Source organism: Dama dama, chromosome 33 (genome assembly GCF_033118175.1).
Source record: "Dama dama isolate Ldn47 chromosome 33, ASM3311817v1, whole genome shotgun sequence".
Taxonomy (NCBI): domain Eukaryota; kingdom Metazoa; phylum Chordata; class Mammalia; order Artiodactyla; family Cervidae; genus Dama; species Dama dama.
Window position 1 is genome coordinate 31,917,955 of NC_083713.1, and position 21,780 is coordinate 31,939,734.

The following is a 21,780-nucleotide window of genomic DNA, read 5'->3' on the forward strand; positions in this document are numbered from 1 at the left end:
AGAGAAGCTGGGACCAGTTGGGTTGAAATGATGACTTAAAAGAAAAGCAGTGAAAATTGAAATTTGAGGTAATTTGTTGCTTCTAGTTAAAGGGTGGACTATTTTTGGACTATTATAGAAACTATAAATTGTAGTTTTGAGCCAACAATTGAAATAACTGAACTAGATCTTTACAGGAAAAAAAAAAAACAAGATTGCTACTTAAATACAAACACATGGCTTCCTTTCAAATTTCATTCCTCTGATACTTTCTAGAGTTAAACTTGTGGTTGTTGCCCAACTCTGGATGACGAAAGGATGATGAATCCTGAAATTATTCCCATTCCAGAATGAGTCAGTGACTGAAGTGCACATGCATAATACGGTTATATTCCTCAAAATAAATACTTTGAAGTCCTCTGAGGTCCAGAGGGCTAGTACAGTTTCCACTGAAGAAGTCAGGGCTGTAAAACAGGGTTCTGTTCTTACTCTGAGGGTCTGGGGTGGCACAGAGGACAGAGGGAGTGACCAAGCGGCTGACGCCACTCATGGCTCTTCCTCTGGCACCTCTAGCTTTAGCCGCTGTGTTCCAACTGGAAATTGGGCTGGCCTTCACCCTAGTTGCCACTGCAGACTTTTATCCCGTACAATACTCAGGAGCCTAGGTCAGGAGCCAACGGAAGCAGAGGCAGTGAATTTAAACAGTTTGCAGCTGGAATTGACCACCCTTAAATACTGTGAATGAACTCATTTTATTTTGTCTCTTTCCAGAATTTTCCAACTTGACAATAAGATGCTTGTGTCAACAATCAAAAACTCTAACTGACACGACAAATAAATAAGCTGATCCTTAGCTTTACAAAAAGATTTCTCCCTGTTTCTCTGGAACACTTATTTACTGTAGTTACTTCTGAAGTCTAATTACTTGACAAAAAAGCTTAGTGGTTAGACAAGATAAAGCTGAATTGTTGTTATGACTGTATGGACTGAAAACAGTCAACAACAACAGAGATAGTGATAAAGCACCTGTGGATTTTAATGCAATTCAGTGGGGAAATGTGACTCTACTCATCAAAATTTCATATATATAGCTTTAAAAGAAACCCACCACTTTATAAAGTGAGATCTGCCTATATCTTACTTCAGTGCAATTAACTTCTTATGAATTAACTAAGAAAATAAAGTAATTATTATCTGAATGTTATTTTATATTTATAGTTCCTGTTTGTGAAAGTTTACATGAAAAGCATTTACATGTTTTGAAACCATTTATAACACTGGACTTAGCTTTTAAAATTAATAGTGATATGATTTTTTTTTTCTTTTAGCTTTTCTATGTTGCTGACTACCAAGTAAATGCATTTAGAAACACATATGCTGATATATTCAGATTTGGGGAGAATTGGTCTTTGACAAACAAAAATTTCCTAAAATAAATTATTTTAGTATTATATTCATTTTAAGTCATATGTATGCCTGGAGCAATTTGGCAATTATTTACTTTTGAACAGCCAGACATATCTAAAGTGTTCAGCTCACCAGGCAACAGGATATATCCTGCATACAATTAGAAAAATGCAGAAGACACAAACCTACTTGAAGGTCTGCCAAAAAGAACAGTGAAAAATGATGTGTCCAATGATGAGGTGATGGTGGAGGGCGGGGGGCATGGGGCGGAAGTGCTGGGGAAGAGGGTAAGGGTTCATCTAGCACAGATGACAAGCAAACTTAGATGCTTAGTAAAGTTAAAAAATAAACCAAGTACCATTTATTAAGTTGTCAATAAATATGTGGATCAGGTCTCCTTTTCCATAATTTATCCTAAATTTGAGAGAAATATGAAATGAAAAATAAAAATAATAACCTGGGGAAAAAAGACTTTATCAAGGTGTACTTCAAAATGTATTCCAAGTCATGGGGGTGGAGTGGGATTGGAGTGATGGTTGCACAAAGCTTTGTCGAATAAAATACAGTCAAGGGAGTGCGTTTCTACTTCTCTTGGCCTACATCTTGTAAGTTACTAATTAATGTTCTGTGCCTCAGTTTTCTTATCTAGAACTTAAAAGTGTTAAGTCAAATAAGTCAGTGGGGTTCTTTGTGTTATCTATGTGACAAATTCCTTTTATCCTTTGTGACATTTTAAGAAGTACAGCCACTCTACCAGGAATTTGGATTACCTATTGCACTGCTCACCGCCAGATTATTTTTACGCCATCGTTTAGGCCCAAGGAGTCCCAGGAGTCATTAAATATAGCTATGCTGTCATTTGTTGTATCCAACTGACACAAATAACTCATTGAGTTTGCTGACTCTCAACTCTTTTAAGAAAGCAAAATCTTTGTTCTTTACATTGACTGTCTGATTGTCACTGTTCTTTGTGCTTTTCTTGACTATATTGTACAAACAGAAGAATACTCAGGTTATAGTTAAATTTGCAAAAGAAAGATTTCAATGATTAGGAAAATAAATACTATGAATATTTCATTCTGGAATTCATAGGTAGCATTTCACAGAGGAGTAATATTGTGGGAACAGAGGAGTAATATTGTGGGACATATGTGAAATTAAAAAAAAAAATAATTTGGCCTGTTTCCCTGATTCCTGGCATAGAGCTCCTAACACTCTTGGAATTTGATGGTGTCTTTGGTATGTGAGCTAATGAGGTAACTCCTGGCTTCATGTTGGTTGTGGGTCAGGACAGGGTTTGTCATCAGAAAAACCAACTGAGTAATTAGAGAGTTGGAATATTCAGCTGTACTTACCACTCTAAGAAAGGGGGAGAGGGATTAGACACTGAATTCTATCACCAATGGCCATGATTCAGCCAATTTCTCCCACATAATGAAATCTCAAGTCTAAACAACAGCATTTAGTGAGCTTCCAGGCTGGTGGACGTGTTGATGGATGGTGAGCCCAGAGAGGGCATGGAAGTTCTGTGCACCATCTCCATACACACACATTACTCTATGAATCTCTTCCATTTGACTGTTCTTGAGTTGTAACCCAAGTTAGAGGCTAACGTGGGGGCAACCCATGGGTTCTGCTCTAACTCTGGAAGTTAGTATGAGTATTGAAATGAATTGTTGTACACCCAGTTACTATCAGAGAATTGGAGAACTGGTTGGTGTTAGAAAACACCAGTCATTTGGTATCAGGGAAGAAAACCAACAATATCATATCTTACACAGTCACATGAAGACCATTTACCTAGGGGAATTCCCTGGTGGTCCAGTGCAGGGGGTGTGGGTTTGATCCCTGGTCGGGAGCTAAGATCCTACATGTCTCACAGCGAAAAACACAAAACATAAAACAGAAGCAATATTATAACAAATTCAATAAAGACTTTAGAAAATGGCCCACGTTAAAAAAAAAATCTTAAAAAAAGATTGAATAAATCAATGTTCTAAAATAGTTATTCCTGAATCAGAAAAGTCTGAAGTTAACCACACTCTGCAAAGGATGAAACTGTAATTTGAATGAGCAAGTGGTTTCAGAAACAGGAAAAAGCAAATTACAATTTAATTAAATTTCAAAGTGTAACTTGAATGCTTTTAAAAGAGGAGGTGGAAAACAAACAAAAAGGACAACATATTGTCAATTAAGTACTGTTCCCCACAGATTGTTCAACCAGAAGTCTTGAAATTATACTGCCAGGCACTTATTAAGTTGCTGCCCTGGTCTATAAATTACTGAATCTAGACATGACTTTGAGCTAACAAATAAGTGTTACAAAATGGTCTCTTCCTGCCCAGAGTTGTGTATGTGTATGAGGAAGAAAGAGAGTAGAGAGATGGAGAGAAAGTGAGAGAGGAACCAAGTATCAATTCCCTGTTCCAAGGTTTTCATAGGAGTCCAACCCCAAATTGTCTCATCGTAAGTAATATTTTACCAGATAAATAAAAGAGAATACTGATGTGCAGAAGCTTTTCAATTGTGGTAAATGTGAGAGGCAAAATGTTTGACTAGCAGACAGCTATCCATGGTAAACAACAGTAAATTATATATGAACTTTGTGGTCTTTTTACCCAAAAGTCAACTTGAAGAAAGAGAACCAACCCTCTCTCCCTCTGTAATCACTGAAGACTTGAGGCCTGCCTGACATTTTCTAAAGTGAGGCTCTCTGTGATCATTAAGCAGTGCCTCTTTTTATTTTTCAGGTGGTTGCAGGAAGTTTTATCAAAGATGCCCAGTACTTCATGCAGAAACACTCATGCCAAACTCCAGACTACATTTTCTCCACATAGCTGCCACTTTGCCATATTGTAGACATTTGAAATGCTGACTGACTTAAAAAAATAGGTCTAGTTGTTTGTTTATATATTAACAGTAAAAAAGGTAAAAGAGTCAAAGATTAGGCAGAGAAGTAGAGAAATACTTAAGCATAGAGTTCAAGACTTTCCCATTTTTGATCTAGTATTTTTGCTTCTAAAACTCAATGGTAATAACTTCTAAAACTCAAAACAGGTGCTTTTTCATATTAAAATTCATGGCTCTGACGGTAGCTGAGGTAAATATTTTACTCGTCCTTTGGCACTCTGTACATAAAATTTTAAAATAATTCAAACAACCACCAACTTGTCAGTGACCAAATAGAGCTCTGATAAAAATAAAATATCTTTCAGTTCAGCACCAGCTGGCTAAATTTAAACCCTGTATTATGTAATCTTAAAGTGTCCTTGCTTTTAGTTGGTGTCTTAATTTAAGAGAATCTGTTATAATGTCTCTTCCAAATCACTTTAGTCTCTAACATTCTAAACATTTAAGGCACAACAGGACCAAATTAAGGTGTTCACAGGCAACTGAAGACAGAAAAAATTCATTTGAAACAGTATATAGGGCATGCTACTTTTAAAGTAAAATCTGTCTTCTCTCTTTAAGTTTGTAGTTACTATAATTAGGGCTGGCAGATCCGACTGGCTGTGCTTTTCTTAATTCTGGAAAACATGTAAGAACCTGATTCTTTAATCCTTACTCCAGTAATACTCCCAGAGGAGAAGAGACTGTGGCTGGGGCAAGATGTACAAAATCAAACTAAGGCTCAATAAAGAATACATTTCATACATCTCTCTGAGTAAGCTGCAACAGTTGAGAATATTTTAAGTTCTCTTTTTCCCTGAGCAAATTTTAAGAAATATAGTTTAGAGTTTTAAACATGTTCATTGTATAGATTATCAATTTATGCTCATAAAAGATCAACTAATTTTTTCAGTTTTCCCTTTTAGCTATAAATTGAAGTATAACTTCCACTCATGTCTGTTTATCAAATTTGGCTCATTATTCTTTAATACTAAAAATAAAAAAGGGCTAACTATTAATCTGTAAAAAGATTAATAGATGAAGCCCTAACTGTAATAATCTGAAGTAACACTAAATATTGTCATAAAAACAAAATCTGACAGAATATTTCCTCTGCTAACAAGTACAGTTTGACCTGTGGTCTTCATTGATCTTAAGCAATCACTAAGAACATATTACAGCTATGGAAGTAGACGTTTATCAATGACGACGTAGCACATACCTTCTGTAATATTTAGACTTAACCCCAAGTTCGTGGAAATATCATATATCTTTACAGGTCTTCACAGACTAGTTTCCTCCTTTGTACAGCAAATTTCCCAGTCCCCTGAAAGCAGGCGTGGAGTGGAGGCCAGCTCCACTGACGGGTCTATCAAGCAAGTAGATGGGACGGCTGAATTTATTTTAGCCCTGCGTCTAAAGGATGTAACTTAGCACCTATTTTTAGGAACTGAGCTCTGTCTAGGTGGGGCCTGAGTCAACTACTCTTTTCAGAAGTGTCTCTGAGGGCACTCTGCCTCGTAGTTCCTCCGTAACATATGCATGGCATTAACACATGTGCAATCAATCAAACCTCCTTCTGCAGCCAGGACCATCGAGCCAACTCTCCACTTCCGAACAAAGCCTAAAAAATAACCAGCACCAATGAGACAAAGGACTGACAGTCCTTGCATTAGTTTCATTTATTTTAATAATTTCAACCTTTTAAGAGTGAAGAATCTGAAAATAAAGCATAGAGGAAATGTTCTAATTGATGAGGATGGAATTTGGGTTCTCAGGAAGCAGAGACACTGTTTTTATTTACAAACAGCTCTTAGGTATTGAAAATATTGGTTTGCTTTTTGAGGATTCACATACAAAGCAAAACACCGCTGTGGTATATTTGTAAGTAAGGAAGTGCTCTCCTGTTTAAAAAAGTGAGAGAGGAAGGAGTGATAAGGCATTCTAGAGAGAATAAAGGGCACTTGGCAGAAGGAACAGCAAGCCAGGGAAAGGAGTCACCTCTCATGCTCCTGAAAGAATCATATTAAGTGTCCTTTGCTGCCACTCTCCTTACTTAGCACAACCTGGAGACCTGACGCGGAAGGAAGTAGGAGAACTCGCCTAGAATTGCAATTTAGCTCCATAATGCAAACATCTAATACCTTCTAAATAAACATAAAACAAGCAGCATCCTCTGTCTTTCCTCTCTTCTATTATTTGCCTCTGATAGATTCACTGTGTACACTAATGGCCTCACAGGAAGCCCAAATAAAGAGAAAAATCACCCTTTGACTTAAAGAAATCACTTGACTTACATATTGTTTATTTCATACAAATGCTTACAAGTAAACTATTCATATTATTTACTAATAAAGACTAGTATACACTTCACATTTTCCCATATACAACATTCCATAAACATGTACTTTTTATTAAAAATAGGTCAAGGAGTGATATTCTGACTGATTAAGAAAAAGCTTCTGAGACAGTGTTCTTGTATGCCCCACAGATTTTTCAGGGCCAGGAGCCAATACAACCTAATTATTTTATTTTATTTTTCTTTTTTTTTTTCATTTACTTTTATTAGTTGGAGGTTAATTACAACCTAATTATTTTAGAGTTGTGCTGCGCAGTGTGGGAGCTACTAGACATACGTGATCATTCAAAGTTTCAGTTTCAGTTCAGTCGCTCGGTCATGTCCGACTCCTTGTGACCCCATGGACTGCAGCACGCCAGGCCTCCCTGTCCATCACCAACTCCCGGAGTCTACTCAAACCCATGTCCATCGAGTCAGTGATGCCATTCAACCATCTCATCCTATGTCATCCCCTTCTCTTCCTGCCCCTAATCCCTCCCAGCATCAGGGTCTTTTCCAATGAGTCAACTCTTCACATGAGGTGGCCAAAGTACTGGAGTTTCAGCTTCAGCATCAGTCCTTCTAATGAACACCCAGGACTGACCTCCTTCAGGATGGACTGGTTGGATCTCCTCGCAGTCCAAGGGACTCTCAAGAGTCTTCTCCAACACCACAGTTCAAAAGCATCAATTTTTTGGTGCTCAGCTTTCTTCACAGTCCAACTCTCACATCCATACATGACCACTGGAGAAACCATAGCCTTGATCAGATGGACCTTTGTTGGCAAAGTAATGTCTCTGCTTTTTAATATGCTATCTAGGTTGGTCATAACTTTCCTTCCAAGGAGTAAGCGTCTTTTAATTTCATGGCTGCAGTCACCATCTGCAGTGATTTTGGAGCTCCCCAAAAATAAAGTCTGACACTGTTTCCACTGTTTCCCCGTCTATTTCCCATGAATTGATGGGACCAGATGCCATGATCTTAGTTTTCTGAATGTTAAGCTTTAAGTCAACTTTTTCACTCTCATCTTTCACTTTCATCAAGAGATTTTTTAGTTCCTCTTCACTTTGTGCCATAAGGGTGGTGTTATCTGCATATCTGAGGTTATTGATATTTCTCATGGCATTCTTGATTCCAGCTTGTGCTTCTTCCAGCTCAGTGTTTCTCATGATGTAGTCTGCATATAAGTTAAATAAGCAGGGTGACAATATACAGCCTTGATGTATTCCTTTCCCTATTTGGAACCAGTCTGTTGGTCCATGTCCACTTCTAACTGTTGCTTCCTGATCTGCATACAGGTTTCTCAAGAGGCAGGTCAGGTGGTCTGGTATTCCCATCTCCTTCAGAATTTTCCAGAGTTTGTTGTGATCCACACAGTCAAAGGCTTTAGTGCAGTGAATAAAGCAGATGTAGATGTTTTTCTGGAACTCTCTTGCTTTTTCGGTGATCCAGCAGATGTTGGCAATTTGATCTCAGGTTCCTCTGCTTTTTCTAAAACCAGCTTGAACATCTGGAAGTTCACAGTTCATGTATTGCTGAAGCCTGGCTTGGAGAATTTTGAGCATTACTTTGCTAGTGTGTGAGATGAGTGCATTTGTGCAGTAGTTTGAGCATTCTTTGCGATTGCCTTTCTTAGGGATTGGTGTGAAAACTGACCTTTTCCAGTCCTGTGGCCACTGCTGAGTTTTCCAAATTTGCTGGCATATTGAGTGCAGCACTTTCACAGCATCATCTTTCAGGATTTGAAATAGCTCAATTGGAATTCCATCACCTCCACTAGCTTTGTTCATAGTGATGCTTTCCAAGGCCCACTTGACTTCACATTCCAGGATGTCTGGCTCTAGGTGAGTGATCACATCATTGTGATTATCTGGGTCGTGAAGATCTTTTTTGTACAGTTCTTCTGTGTATTTTTGCCAGCTCTTTTTAATATCTTCTGCTTCTGTTAGGTCCATACCATTTCTTTCCTTTATTGAGCCCATCTTTGCATGAAATGTTCCCTTGGTACGTCTAATTTTCTTGAAGAGATCTCTAGTCTTTCCCATTCTGTTGTTTTCCTCTATTTCTTTGCATTGATCGCTGAGGAAGGCGTTTTTATCTCTCCTGGCTATTGTTTGGAACTCTGCATTCAAACGGGAATATTTTTCCTTTTCTCCTTTGTTTTTCACTTCTCTTTTCTCAGCTATTTGTAAGGCCTCCTCAGACAACCATTTTGCCTTTTTGCATTTCTTTTCCATGGGGATGGTCTTGGTCCCTGTCTCCTGTACAATGTCACGAACCTCTGTCCACAGTTAATCAGGCTCTCTGTCTATCAGATCTAATCCTTTAAATCTATTTCTCACCTCCACTGTATAGTTGTAAGGGATTTGATTTAGCTCATACCTGAATGGTCTACTGGTTTTCCCTACTTTCTTCAGTTTAAGTCTGAATTTGGCAATAAGTCTGAATTTGGCAAATAATTTCACTTTACTTCTCTGTAACTAAATGGATCTCAGTTTACCTACTTTAAATGGTGGTTGTGAAGATTAAATGACTCTGTGTGTGTGTGTGTGTATAATACTCAGGAGCTTCCTTAATGGCTCAGTGATAAAGAATTTGCCTACCAATGCAGGACATGCGGGTCCAACCTCTAGGTTGGGAAGATCCCCTGGAATAGGAAATGGCAACCCATCCAGTATTCTTGTATAGAAAATCCCATGATAGAGGAGCCTGGTGGGCTACAGTCCACGGGGTCGCAAAACAGTTGCACACAACTTAGCAACTACATGACAACAATATACAATATGCATGAAAGTCTAAATCTAGGAAAAATATTTATTTAGAAATTATTATTATTATTCTTATGACTTTATCTTCCTATATGGTTAAGAAAATGGCACTAGATCTATAATCACAACAGTTTATTTAAGTCATGAGGAGATTGACCTACAAGGTAAGTGTAGTAATCTTTACTTTTGAATGTGAATATAGAAGCTAATGATGCTTATCATGGTTTTAGTCTTTCAAAATATTGTCAGTTACTCCAAGACAGGACTTGTAGCTTTGTATTTTCTCTTCTTACTCAAAACTGCCTGCTTTCTCATTCCATTGTAGTGATAGGTTTCTTCACTTGTTTCTGTAAGTTTCATTCAAGATAATATTTCTTCAAACTTCCAGCTTTTGGCCCTTCCAGGAAAGAAATATATTTGATTTAAATACACAAATAAAATTATTTTTTTTCATATTTTCTAGTGTTTGTTGTTGTTGTTTAATTGCTAAGTCCTGCCCAACTGTTTTGCAATCCAAAGGACTGTAGCCCTCTAGGCTCCTCTGTCCATGGGATTCTCCAGGCAAGAACACTGGAGTGGGTTGCCATATGCCTTCTCTAGGGGATCTTTCTGACCTAGAGATCAAACCTGCATCATCTGCATTAGCAGCTGGGTTCTTCACCACTGATTCACCTGGGAAGCCTTCCTTTAGGTTACTTGCTTTCAATGTGGCTACCAGAAAAGCTGAATTTGGTTTTGCATCTCCTTGCTTCTGTCATTGTTGCCTGTTACTGAATACTTTTGAAATAACACTTACTAGTTGAGGAGGATTTGTTTCAACACAATCTGACTTCTACAATTTTTAAATCTCTGGGGCACTTTGCCCGATGAGAGTCATACTTATCATCATTACATTCTCAGGGACGTCCAGGTCTGTTTGCATGTAGCACCTATAAGCATGCTGTGGATCACAATGAACTGTGGAAAATTATTCAAGAGTTGGAAATACCAGAACACCTTATCTGCCTCCTGAGAAATCTGTATGCAAGTCAAGAAGCAACAGTTAGAACTGGACATGGATGAAGAGGACCGTGACTGAGAGACCATGGCAGCCTCCTTTATGACCAAAAAAAAAAAAAAAAAGAACTGGACATGGAACAATGGACTGGTTCCAAGTTGGGAAAGGAGAACATCAAGATTGTATATTGTCACCTTGTTTATTTAACTTATATGCAGAGTATATCATGTGAAATGCCAGGCTGGATGAAGCACAAGTTGGAATCTAGATTGCCGGGAGAAATATCAATAACCTCACATATGCCGATGACACCACCCTTATGGCAGAAAGCAAAGAGGAACTGAGGAACCTCTTGATGAAAGTGAAAGAGGAGAGTGAAAAAGTTGGCTTAAAACTCAACATTCAAAAGACTAAGATCATGACATCTGGCCCCATCACTTCATGGGAAATAGATGGGGAAAGAGTGGAAACAGTGACAGACTTTATTTTCTTGCGTTTCAAAATCACTACAGATGGTGACTGCAGCCATGAAATTAAAAGATGTTTACCCCTTGGAAGAAAAGTTATGACCAACCTAGACAGCATATTAAAAAGCAGAGACATTACTTTGCCAACAAATGTCCGTCTAGTGAAGGCTATGGTTTTTCCATATGGATGTGAGAGTAGGACCATAAAGAAAGCTGAGGGCTGAAGAATTGATGCTTTTGAACTGTGGTGCTGGAGAAGACTCTTGAGAATCCCTTGGGCTGCAAGGAGATCACACCAATTTATCCTAAAGGAAATCATTCCTGAACATTCATTGGAAGGACTGATGCTAAAGCTGAAGCTCCAATACTTTGGCTACCTGATATGAAGAGCTGACCCATTGGAAAAGACCCCGATGGTGGGAAAGATTGAAGGTGGGAGGAGAAAGGGATGACAGAGGATGAGATTGTTGGATGGCATCACCGACTCAATGGACATGAGTTTGAGTAAGCTCTGGGATTTGGTGATGGACAGGGAAGACTGGCATGCTGCAGTGCATGGGGTCACAAAGAGTCGGACATGACTGAGAAACTGAACTGAACTGAACTGGAGCTGAACCTAAAAGCTTGATAAATTCTTTCTAGAAACTCTGATGGATCTTCAGTTGGATTTTGTTTTGTCTCCTGAATTTTTTTAAGCTCCTTTGTCTATGTACCCTTATGGGTTTTCTCTTTGACCTCCATACCATAATATGGTAGTCCTCTGACTCCTTTTCCTCCTGATGCAATAGCATAAATACTTCTATATATGGAATCTCATCTCTTTTCTCTGCTCTTTTGCAAAACACTTTTGTGGGATTGTGTGATAGCTGAGTGGAGGTTGCGAAGATCCCCTGGAGAAGGAAATGGCCACCCACTCCTGTATTCTTGCCTGGAAAATCCAATGGACAGAGAAGCCTGGCGGGCTATAGTCCATAAAGGTCACAGAGAGTTGGACATGACTGAGTGATAGCATGCAATGTTCCCATTGAGAACAATTAGAAAAGTTGAATCCATTACAAAAAAAAGTATATTAAAGGCATCAAGGATCAGCCAAACAATAAGGACTAGAGGGAGTACCTTTCAAGAAATATGATTTTTCAAATGTGAGCTAAGAATCTGAGGCTGTCCCTGGAGGTTATTTTTCATTTCTGGATGCAGATGAAGCTGACAATTCAGGCTCAACTCAGGAAGAACACTGAGGCTGGGGGACAAAAGAACAACAAGAGTTTTGGCAGTTGCATGGACTGGGATAGCAAAACTGGAGAGGAGCAGGACATCAGATTTATTTTGCACCTCAAGATACTGGCTAAGTTTCAAAATTTCACAGGACAGCAGGCTCTAGGCATAAGCCCAAACACAGAAAAGTGGAATAGCCTACATTTTCATGATCTACTAGGAGGACAGGAAACAGCTCAAAGTCTTCAGAGGAAAGGGGAATTGACTTTTAAATAATCTTCAATAACTGCTTTGTCTCTGGGGTTGCTTGATAGTGCAGACTGAACTGGAGCTGAGTGAGGATCCTGCCTCAGCCCCTAGAAGATGGAAGACAGATGAAACAGCAAAGGAGGGACCTGTTTGGGCAGAGGGTGATAAAATTGATGACTTGAATAGACTTAACGAGAGCCGGCCTCTCTTCCTCAGTTTACCAAACTCAGAAGCTTCACAGGGCGTGTCACCACATATCTAAGCTGAAGACCTCTGAAGGGCAGAGATAGGATCTGACAGATTCTCAATGAACACTTGAAGTAGTCAGCCTCTCAACTTCCTCAGCTCTGTCTGCCTAGCAGAGGAGAGGCTGACCTCTCTGACGAAAGTATATCATCTGGAGGTTTGTATACCTTTGTTTTTTCAAAATGCAATGCTTGACTTTCAACTAAAAAAAAGTACGTGGCACGCGAAGAGACAGAACATTGTCTCTACATACAAAGGGGAAAAAAGCAGATATTAATAGGTGGTTAATTAGACGATAAGGACATTAAACAACCACGATTTATATATTTAAGTGAGTGAAGTGAAGTCGCTCAGTCGAATCCGACTCTACGACCCCACGGACTGTAGCCTACCAGGCTCCTCAGTCGCTGGGATTTTCCAGGCAAGAATACTGGAGTGGGTTGCCATTTCCTTCTCCAGGGGATCTTCCCGACCCAGGGATCGAACCTGGGTCTCCCGCATTGTAGGCAGATGCTTTACCGTCCGAACCATATAGGAAATATCATAGGATGTATATAAAAATATTGAGAATATTGCAATAAAATTAAAATTACAAAGTAACAATGAAATGGACATTCCAGAGTTGAAAATACAATATCAGAAACTAAGAACTTGAGGGATAGTTTAACACCAGATGGGAGACAGTGAAAGACAAGATTAATAACCCGGAAGACAGGTGAATAAAAAATAGAAAGGTTTGGTTTGGATATTTTATATTGAATATCAAAAAGTGTTCATGAGATTTTCTGTAGACATATGTTATTGTTGAATCATATAACTACCTTTCATTAAAATTTAAGCCTTTTTTTTTGCATTTGTTACTGACAAGCCACATCACATTCTTATTTTTTAAAAATGTATGCCTAAGTGAATGGTAATGGCGTCATCCCATTAGTCCTGCATGCTTCTGCCATTTACCATAGCTTTCTCTTCACAAACCGCAATATATGTTTCATCTAAGTGAGTGATAAAGAATATTTAACAGAAAAGAACCACTGACATATTTAAAGTCATACTCCTGCTAAAGACCTCCTTCTGAGGGGAAATTGATGTATGAGCTTAGGTTCACTTGTGTATACACAATTGTATTGTTCTTGGTGACTTTATATAAAATGTATCGATTAGGAGATTTCCCAGAGGAATCGGGTGGAGAGGGAGGTGGGAGGGGGGATCGGGATTGGGAATACATGTAAATCCATGGCTGATTCATATCAATGTATGACAAAACCCACTGGGAAAAAAAAAAATAATAATAATAAAAAAAAAAAATGCTATGTGCAAAAAAAAAAAAAAAAAAATGTTATGTGCTTCTTTACTAGGTCATCAGTTATCTTGAATTTATTCCCTTATTCTACTTTTCCTGGCACCATTTGTTGGTTGAAGACTATTATCCTTGACAAAAAGTCTAGACACTCTCTGGGAATTCACTTGGCTCACTTTCTTTTCTTGTTCATTAATAGTACAAATTTCCAAGAAAAGCAGTGAATCTTTTTTTCTTTAATTTTCCCTTAATAAATATAGACTTTATGAAAAAGAATTGTATCAGAGTGATTTACATATATTTTCTTTTATTGCCACAACACCACCAAGATTTTTGGTATTATCACAACTTCATTATAGGAAACTGAGGGTCAGTGAAGTTAAGGAACTCCTTCAAAGACAAAAGTTAATTATCAGCAGTATTGGAAATTAGATTCAATTTTGTTGATTTCATATGTTTGGATCATTTGGGATATGTTATTTATCCTGACCTTAATCTACACATTCTATCCAATCACTGTCATGTATGCTGGATGATATGCTTTGGGAGGGATCACCTTGTTCAGTTCAGTTCAGCCACTCAGCAGTTGTGTCCGACTCTTTCAGACCCCATGGACTGCAGCACGCCAGGCTTCCCTGTCCTTCACCAACTCCCAGAATTACTCAAACTCATGTCCATCGAGTTGGTGATGCTATCCAACCATCTCATCCTCTGTCACTCCCTTCTCCTCCCACCTTCAATCTTTCCCAGCCTCAGGGTCTTTTCCAATGAGTCAGTTCTTCACATCAGGTGGTCAAAGTATTGGAGTTTCAGCTTTAACATCAGTCCTTCCAATGAACACCCAGGACTGATCTCCTTTAGGATGGACTGGTTGGATCTCCTTGCAGCCCAAGGGACTCTCAAGAGTCTTCTCCAACACCACAGTTGAAAAGCATAAATTCTTCAGCGTTCAGTTTTCTTTATAATTCAACTCTCACATCCATACATTACTACTGGAAAAATCATAGCTTTGACTAGAAAGACCTTTGTTGGTAAAGTAACACCTCTGCTTTTTAATATGCTATCTAGGTTGGTCATAACTTTTCTTCCAAGGAGCAAGAGACTTTTAATTTTATGGCTTCAGTCAACATCTGCCGTGATTTTAGAACTGAAGAAAATAAAGTTTGTCACTGTTTCCACTGTTTCCCCATCTATTTCCCATCAAGTGATGGGACCAGATGCCATGATCTTAGTTTTCTGAATGCTGAATTTTAAGCCAAGTTTTTCACTCCTCTTTCACTTTCATCAAGTGGCTTCTCAGTTCCTCTTTACTTTCTGCCATAACGGTGGTGTCATCTGCATATCTGAGGTTATTGATATTTCTCCCAGCAATCTTGATTCCAGCTTGTGCTTCATCCAGCCCGTCATCTAGCATGATATACTCTGCATGTAAGTTAAATAAGCAAGGTGACAATATAGAGCCATGACATATTCTTTTCCCGATTTGGAACCAGTCTGTTGTTCCATGTCCAGTTCTAACTGTTACTTCTTGACCTGCATACAGATATCTCAGGAGGCAGGTAAAGTGGTCTGGTATTCCCATCTCTTGATGGGAATTTGTTGTGATCCACACAGTCAAAGGCTTTGGTATAGTCAATAAAGTAGAAGTAGATGCTTTTCTGGAAATCTCTGGCTTTTTCGATGATCCAGCGGATGTTGGCAATTTGATCTCTGGTTCCTCTTCCTTTTCTAAAACCAGCTTAAACATCTGGAAGTTCATGGTTCACGTATTGCTGAAGCCTGGCTTGGAGAATTTTGAGGATTACTTTACTAGCATGTGAGATGAATGCAATTGTGCAGTAGTTTCAACATCCTTTGACATTGCCTTTTTTTTTGGGATTGGAATGGAAACTGACCTTTTCCAGTCCTGTGGCTACTGCTGAGTTTCCAAATTTTCTGTTATTTTGAGTGCAGCACTTTCACAGCATCATCTTTCAGGATTTGAAATAGCTCCACTGGAATTCCATCACCTCCACTAGCTTTGTTCATAGTGATGCTTCCTAAGGCACACTTGACTCCACATTCCAGGATGTCTGACTCTAGGTGAGTGACCACACCATTGTGGTTATCTGGGTTAGGAAGATCTTTTTTGTACAGTTCTGTGTATTCTTGCCACCTCTTCTTAATATCTTCTGCTTCTGTTAGGTTCCTACCATTTCTGCCCTTTATTGAGCCCATCTTTGCATGAAATGTTCCCTTGGTACGTCTAATTTTCTTGAAGAGATCTCTAGTCTTTCCCATTCTGTTGTTTTCCTTTATATCTTTGCGTTGATCACTGAGGAAGGCTTTCTTATCTCTCCTTGCTACTCTTGGAACTCTGCATTCAAATGGGTATGTTTCCTTATCTCTTTTTCCTTTAGATTCTCTTCTTTTCTCAGCTATTTGTAAGGCCTCCTCAGACCACCATTTTGCCTTTTTTCATTTCTTTTTCTTGGAGATGGTCTTGATCACTGCCTGCAAAATAGGTAGACCCTGGAAAGCCCCTTTTGTGCATTGCAGCAAAGTTAACTAACAGTGGACACTCTAAAGACAAAAAGAGTGGATGAGTGAGAACTTTACAGCTGGACATCCGTACTTCAGTCACCTGATAGATAATCCCTGGACCAATGGGGCCAATCTAAGAGTTTTAGAATTAAAGAACTAAACGTCTAGAGTCTGTATTATTAAAGAACTTGAATACATAAAGGCCCAAATTCTATGTTATTATCTTGCATACATGAAGTACTGGTCCACCAATTAGCGTTTAACAATCTGCTCTGAACATTGTTGATGACATGACCCATTCAGGTTTCATGTAAGCAGGATTAAGATATTAGTAACTAAAATTGTAGCTGAATTTAATTAACAGCAATTTTCACCAGCTCAAGTTTAATTCCATTAAAGTTACATCACAATATTAAGGAAGCATGAATAAGTCCTTCAAGGATATATGACTGACATTTAAATTGTATCTCATAGGGTTATATAGGATGATCATGAAATTTATCATGCAAACCAGAATGCTTTAGAGAGTGAACAGAACACTATAAATAATTATGATAACACAATAGCACAATCTGTAACAGTCCAGGGCAAACAGGATGGTGGAATGACATGACTAATAAGCCTAATGTGGACCCTCTTGACTCACCATGAGGGTCTGCATGCAAGAGACTGGTGACCTGGCTCCCAATATAAAAAAGTCCTTTAATAGGTACTTCAGAATGTGAATCATCTCTACTCTTTAAATATAATTTGGATAAAACATGTTCCCTATAACAAAGATGGAGATGAATTAAAAAACTCTAGGGACTCTATGAGATTTGATTCAGATAAAGTTAAAATTAGAATACAATTTGGTTAAAAAATGACAGATTACTAGGTATTCCTAATAAGCCTCTTATTAACTGTCAATTAAAATAGTAAAAAAGAATAAAGCAGTCCAAAATATCATGGATTGCTAATAATGAGAGAGCTAGAATATTAAAGTGATGCTATGTTTGTGTAAGAGAGAAGATGAAGACAAAGAAGAAAATGAGAGAAAAGAAGAAAGAAGAGGAGAAAATATGCTGACGGTTGTATAGAATTTCCAACAGTGGTTTTCATTCAGAGTGACAGACATGAATCACAGTTTTGGATGACACCCTGCATAGAGAACTCTCTGAATCAGAAGGCGACACATAATTCTCTCAGATAAGAGAGAAAGACTGACTCACTCTGCAGTCTCATGTTGCTCTGGCCAAAACTAGGAGGTCTTCTCTCAACATCATGTGAATACCTTCTGGACCAAGCCACACTCTAGCCCGGACTCGTCTCCACTTCTTCCCCTCTTACTATATCAGTATATACACTACATCTCTCAGAACAGAATGGAGAAGTGGGGTGGGTTGTTAGGGTTCTAAAGGGGCACTTTAGACAGTAGATGGAGGAACTTTGTACAATCTGTCATGCTTTGCACCATGCAAAAGCAAGTTTATACATTGTATCTGATAATCTCAGTTTAATTCTGCAAGGTAGAAGGGAGAAGCTTCAACCGCTAGTCAGCAAATTTGGATAGGAACAAAAATTAAAGATTTTAGATGTAGTTCAGAGAGAAAATGGGAAAATTATGGTAAGAATGAAGATCCAAGTGTTCCATGATGGAAAAAAAAAGAAAAAATTCACTCACCCTATATGAAGGAAATGGCAAGCCTGAATCAATCTCAACACAGTGCAAGTAAAGTAAATAAGTCAGGATGTCATAAAGAGGCACTGCTGGAGGAAGGCAAACGTGTGCTGACTTGATGAGGCCAGTTGAGAACATAGTTCTGAGAATTAGTTTATTTTTAAAATAGCTGAAAAGTTTACAGTTATATTCTTTATTTTAACATTTACATTCTTGATGTGCTCAAGAAGATTCATGAAGAAAAGCGTCTATAAAACTATAATATGTGTTATTAAGGAGAGAATAGGATGAAATAAAAAAATGGGAAAAGTGAAGGCTATAACAGGTTGCAAGAAAATGCAAAATTCAATAGAAAATTAAAGTAACAGTTGAGATAGCAAAGAGCATGTAAAAAAAAAATGAATCCAATCAATGAAATGGGAAAAGATTTGAGAAATTTTTTGTAATGCAGGAGCGAAATCAACAAGATGAAAATGATGGCCTAGATAATGATGGATAAGAAGGACAGAGATATGATCAAAGAAAGATAACTGTTTTGGGGGAGAAAGAAAAAATAACAAGGACATAAATAATTAAATTTAAAAGAAAAGAAAAAGTTTTCAAGCTGAAGAAAGATCTGAGAAGACAAAACCAAAGGCTCATCAAAATACCTGGATACCTTAACATTTTTTGAATTTTAAAGATAAAAAATAATGAATAAGGAAAAAGACAAGTTAGTCTCAGAGTTCTCACTGAGACATTTTGTACCATGATAGAGTGGAATATTGTGTATGAGGGGTTTTGCTCTTGTTTGTTTTTATGATGGACATAGATTGAATGGACAATTCTCTTTATAGACAAGTACCTATTATTTATGTATGAGGCACATAGAGACATATTTTTCAATAAACAAAAAATTTCTCAAAGCAAGTGGTTAATATATCTTCAGTAGGGAAGCTGCTAAAATATATCTGTAAGCCTACAAAAGATGATTCAAATCAAGAATTAAAGAATGAGAAATTTATTGTATAAAAGACTTATTATTTGAGTTAAAAGCAGACAAATACTGTAAATACAGTTATAAAACTGAATGTAAGGACTTCCCTCGTACTCCAGTAGTTAAGACTCATCTGTTTCACTGTAGGGGAGAAGGCAGGTTTGACCCCTGGTCTGGGAACTAAAATCCCACATGCCACACAGTGCAGCCAAAAAAAACAAAAAAAAAATTGAATGTAAACTTCCCCCAAATCCTTGGGAAAGCATATATGGAAAACAACATTTTAGTATTCATAACATCTTATTTTAAAATATAATAATTCAGGGTTCTAATCACAGATGAAAATAAATTATGTGACATTAAATGTCAAGAGTGGAGAGAAAGCAGGGGAAATAAAGTCGAGTGTGTACTTTTTTGGAATTTGATGAATTTATTCAAATCACTCACTCATACATTCATTCATTGAGTAGGTCAGTCATCAAATATTTATAGAGCAGCACTGTGATAGATATTTATATCAAGCACTCTAATAGATAAGTGTTTATAGGATGAACAAAACATCCATGGGCCCTTGTAAATACACAAATAGGTATACTATATAGTGGGATAAGTTGATGAAGGAGAAGAAATCAGTGGTTTGAGGAAGAAAACACTTTGGGTTGAGTGGTCAAGGAACACAACTTAAGGTAGTGACCAAATTTCAAATATTATCAGGAAAATAAATACAAAAATTAAAGAAGAAAAGTGAGTTAAAAAACATGACAAACCAATATGACACACTAGCCCCAACAAAAATTACAATTTACAAAGCTACATTAACTCAAATATAGTGAAATTGGTGTTGAAATCAATATCCTTTTAGTGAAATAAAAATAATCATTCTGAATCAAGCATACAAAATGGAATTAGTTTTCCAGAGCATAGGAACTCAACTAAATAACTGGAAAAAAGAAAAAAGAACATTTCAAAGTCATACCTTATATTTCAAATATATATTCTAAGCTAATAAAATACTTAAGCCTAAATACAACAAACAACCATAAGAAATAGAGACATGTAGTTTTTAAAAGTCATATATAGTCAACACTTCACACAAGAGAGTAAGAATAAAATTAAATCTTTCTGTAGTCCAGACACCCAGACATTTTTTATGTGGGCAACACATTGTTGTCAAGTTTTTCGTGTATCCTGAAATGTTCTTTGTACATAAAAAGACACATTATGTGAGTGATAATACAGGCACAAACACATATCTATATTGTATATATATATATATCTCCATATCCTCCTTTTTATAAAACATGGGATAATTTTATACACAGTGGTTTATATTTGCCTTATTTTTTTGTGAAAAATGATGCAAATCCATTTCTGTCTGCAAAGTAAATAAAGTCAGTCACCATAATTGTAGATTAAAAATATTTTAAGTAATTTATTATTCCAGTAACCAAAGAACCATGTTTGACAACATTCAATACTTATTCATAATTAAAAACTTTTGATAAACTAAGAATAAAAAGATTTTTTAAAGTTCATAAACAGGATGTACATAAAATTCTATAGCCTACATCACACTCTCTTATCCTTTTCACTTGGCATCATGCTGGAGTGTTTGCCAGTGTAATAAGGTAGGAAAAATAAATATGAGACAAGTGATTAGGAAGAAGTAAACCAATCACTATTCAAATAACATTACCATATACTTAAAATTCTTCAAAAATTACTTTAACTAATAAAAGCAAACCCAAATATTACCACACATCTAGTAGAATGTGGAATACCACTACACAGCTAGTAGAACACTAATTTTTAAAAATGTCTATTTCTACATGTTATTTCACATGTACATCCATTGAGAAAAAACTAGGAGGAAATACATCTGATTCTCCATGGCAGGAATAGCAGTAATTTTTTTTTTTTTAAACTTTATCTCACAATGGAAAATCACATGTTATATTTATAACAAAAACAAAACAATAAGCCTCATTAATGTTGTTCAAATAAACATGCTGTCATTTGCCACTGAAAATATAGAAGTGGAAGAACTTTTGTAGTTAGAATTTTTTGGTTTCTTTCTTCTGCATGTGTGTGTGTGATGCATCATTTGGCATGTGGGATCTTCCCTGACAAGGGACTCAACCTGTGCCCCCTGCTTTGGGAACATGGAATCTTAACCACTGGACCACTAGGATTCTATCGCCTATATAGTCAAGATGTTAGAAACAACTAGATTGTTTATTGAATTATTTATTAATAATCTTCCCCTCAAACCTGCATATATCATTCTACTGTTTTCTAGCAGAGCATAGGTTGGATAAGAATTCAGTGCAGCTTGACAGTGTTACTTTGTATATGACTGGTTTTCTTCTCAGGATGCTTATAAGACTTTTTATCTTTTATCCCATATATTTAAGCTTTGTAATGGAAGAAACAATAATATGTGAAAATAATAGCAGCAAATAATAACAATAATACTAATTACAGTAACAGCAAGTGAGCATGTATGTATCAGTTGCATTCTATATTGCAAACATCATCTAATATATCTTCATAAGAAATATAGGTAGTAAGTTCAGCTTTTTTTAAAGCAAAGAAACCAAAATACAGAGAGAGGTTAAATACTTTTCCCAACATATTTTGCTCAAAGTCTAGCAGTCAGAAATTGGATCCAAACAGTCTGGTGCCCAATTCAATGCTTTTGATTACCAGGTTGTAAGTCTTATTGTTTATAGTAATGGGCAAAGTAATTACCAAATTTTTTATCTT

The 21,780-nt window shown here is 37.1% G+C and overlaps 1 protein-coding gene across 3 annotated transcripts in view; it reads right to left on the reverse strand.

Annotated features, from left to right (window-relative positions):
• Window positions 1-21,780, reverse strand: part of XIRP2 (xin actin binding repeat containing 2) — a 328,214-nt gene that overhangs the window by 67,909 nt on the left and 238,525 nt on the right. The window contains exons 4-5 of one of the 3 annotated variants that reach the window (XM_061135452.1): window positions 12,031-12,048; window positions 2,600-2,629 (exon numbers count right to left, since the gene is read on the reverse strand). The exons of the other annotated variants lie outside the window; for them this stretch is intronic. Of the exons in view, the coding sequence (XP_060991435.1) occupies window positions 2,600-2,629; window positions 12,031-12,048 (48 nt within the window). The remainder of the gene's footprint in view (window positions 1-2,599; window positions 2,630-12,030; window positions 12,049-21,780) is intronic. 3 annotated transcript variants of the gene reach the window in all.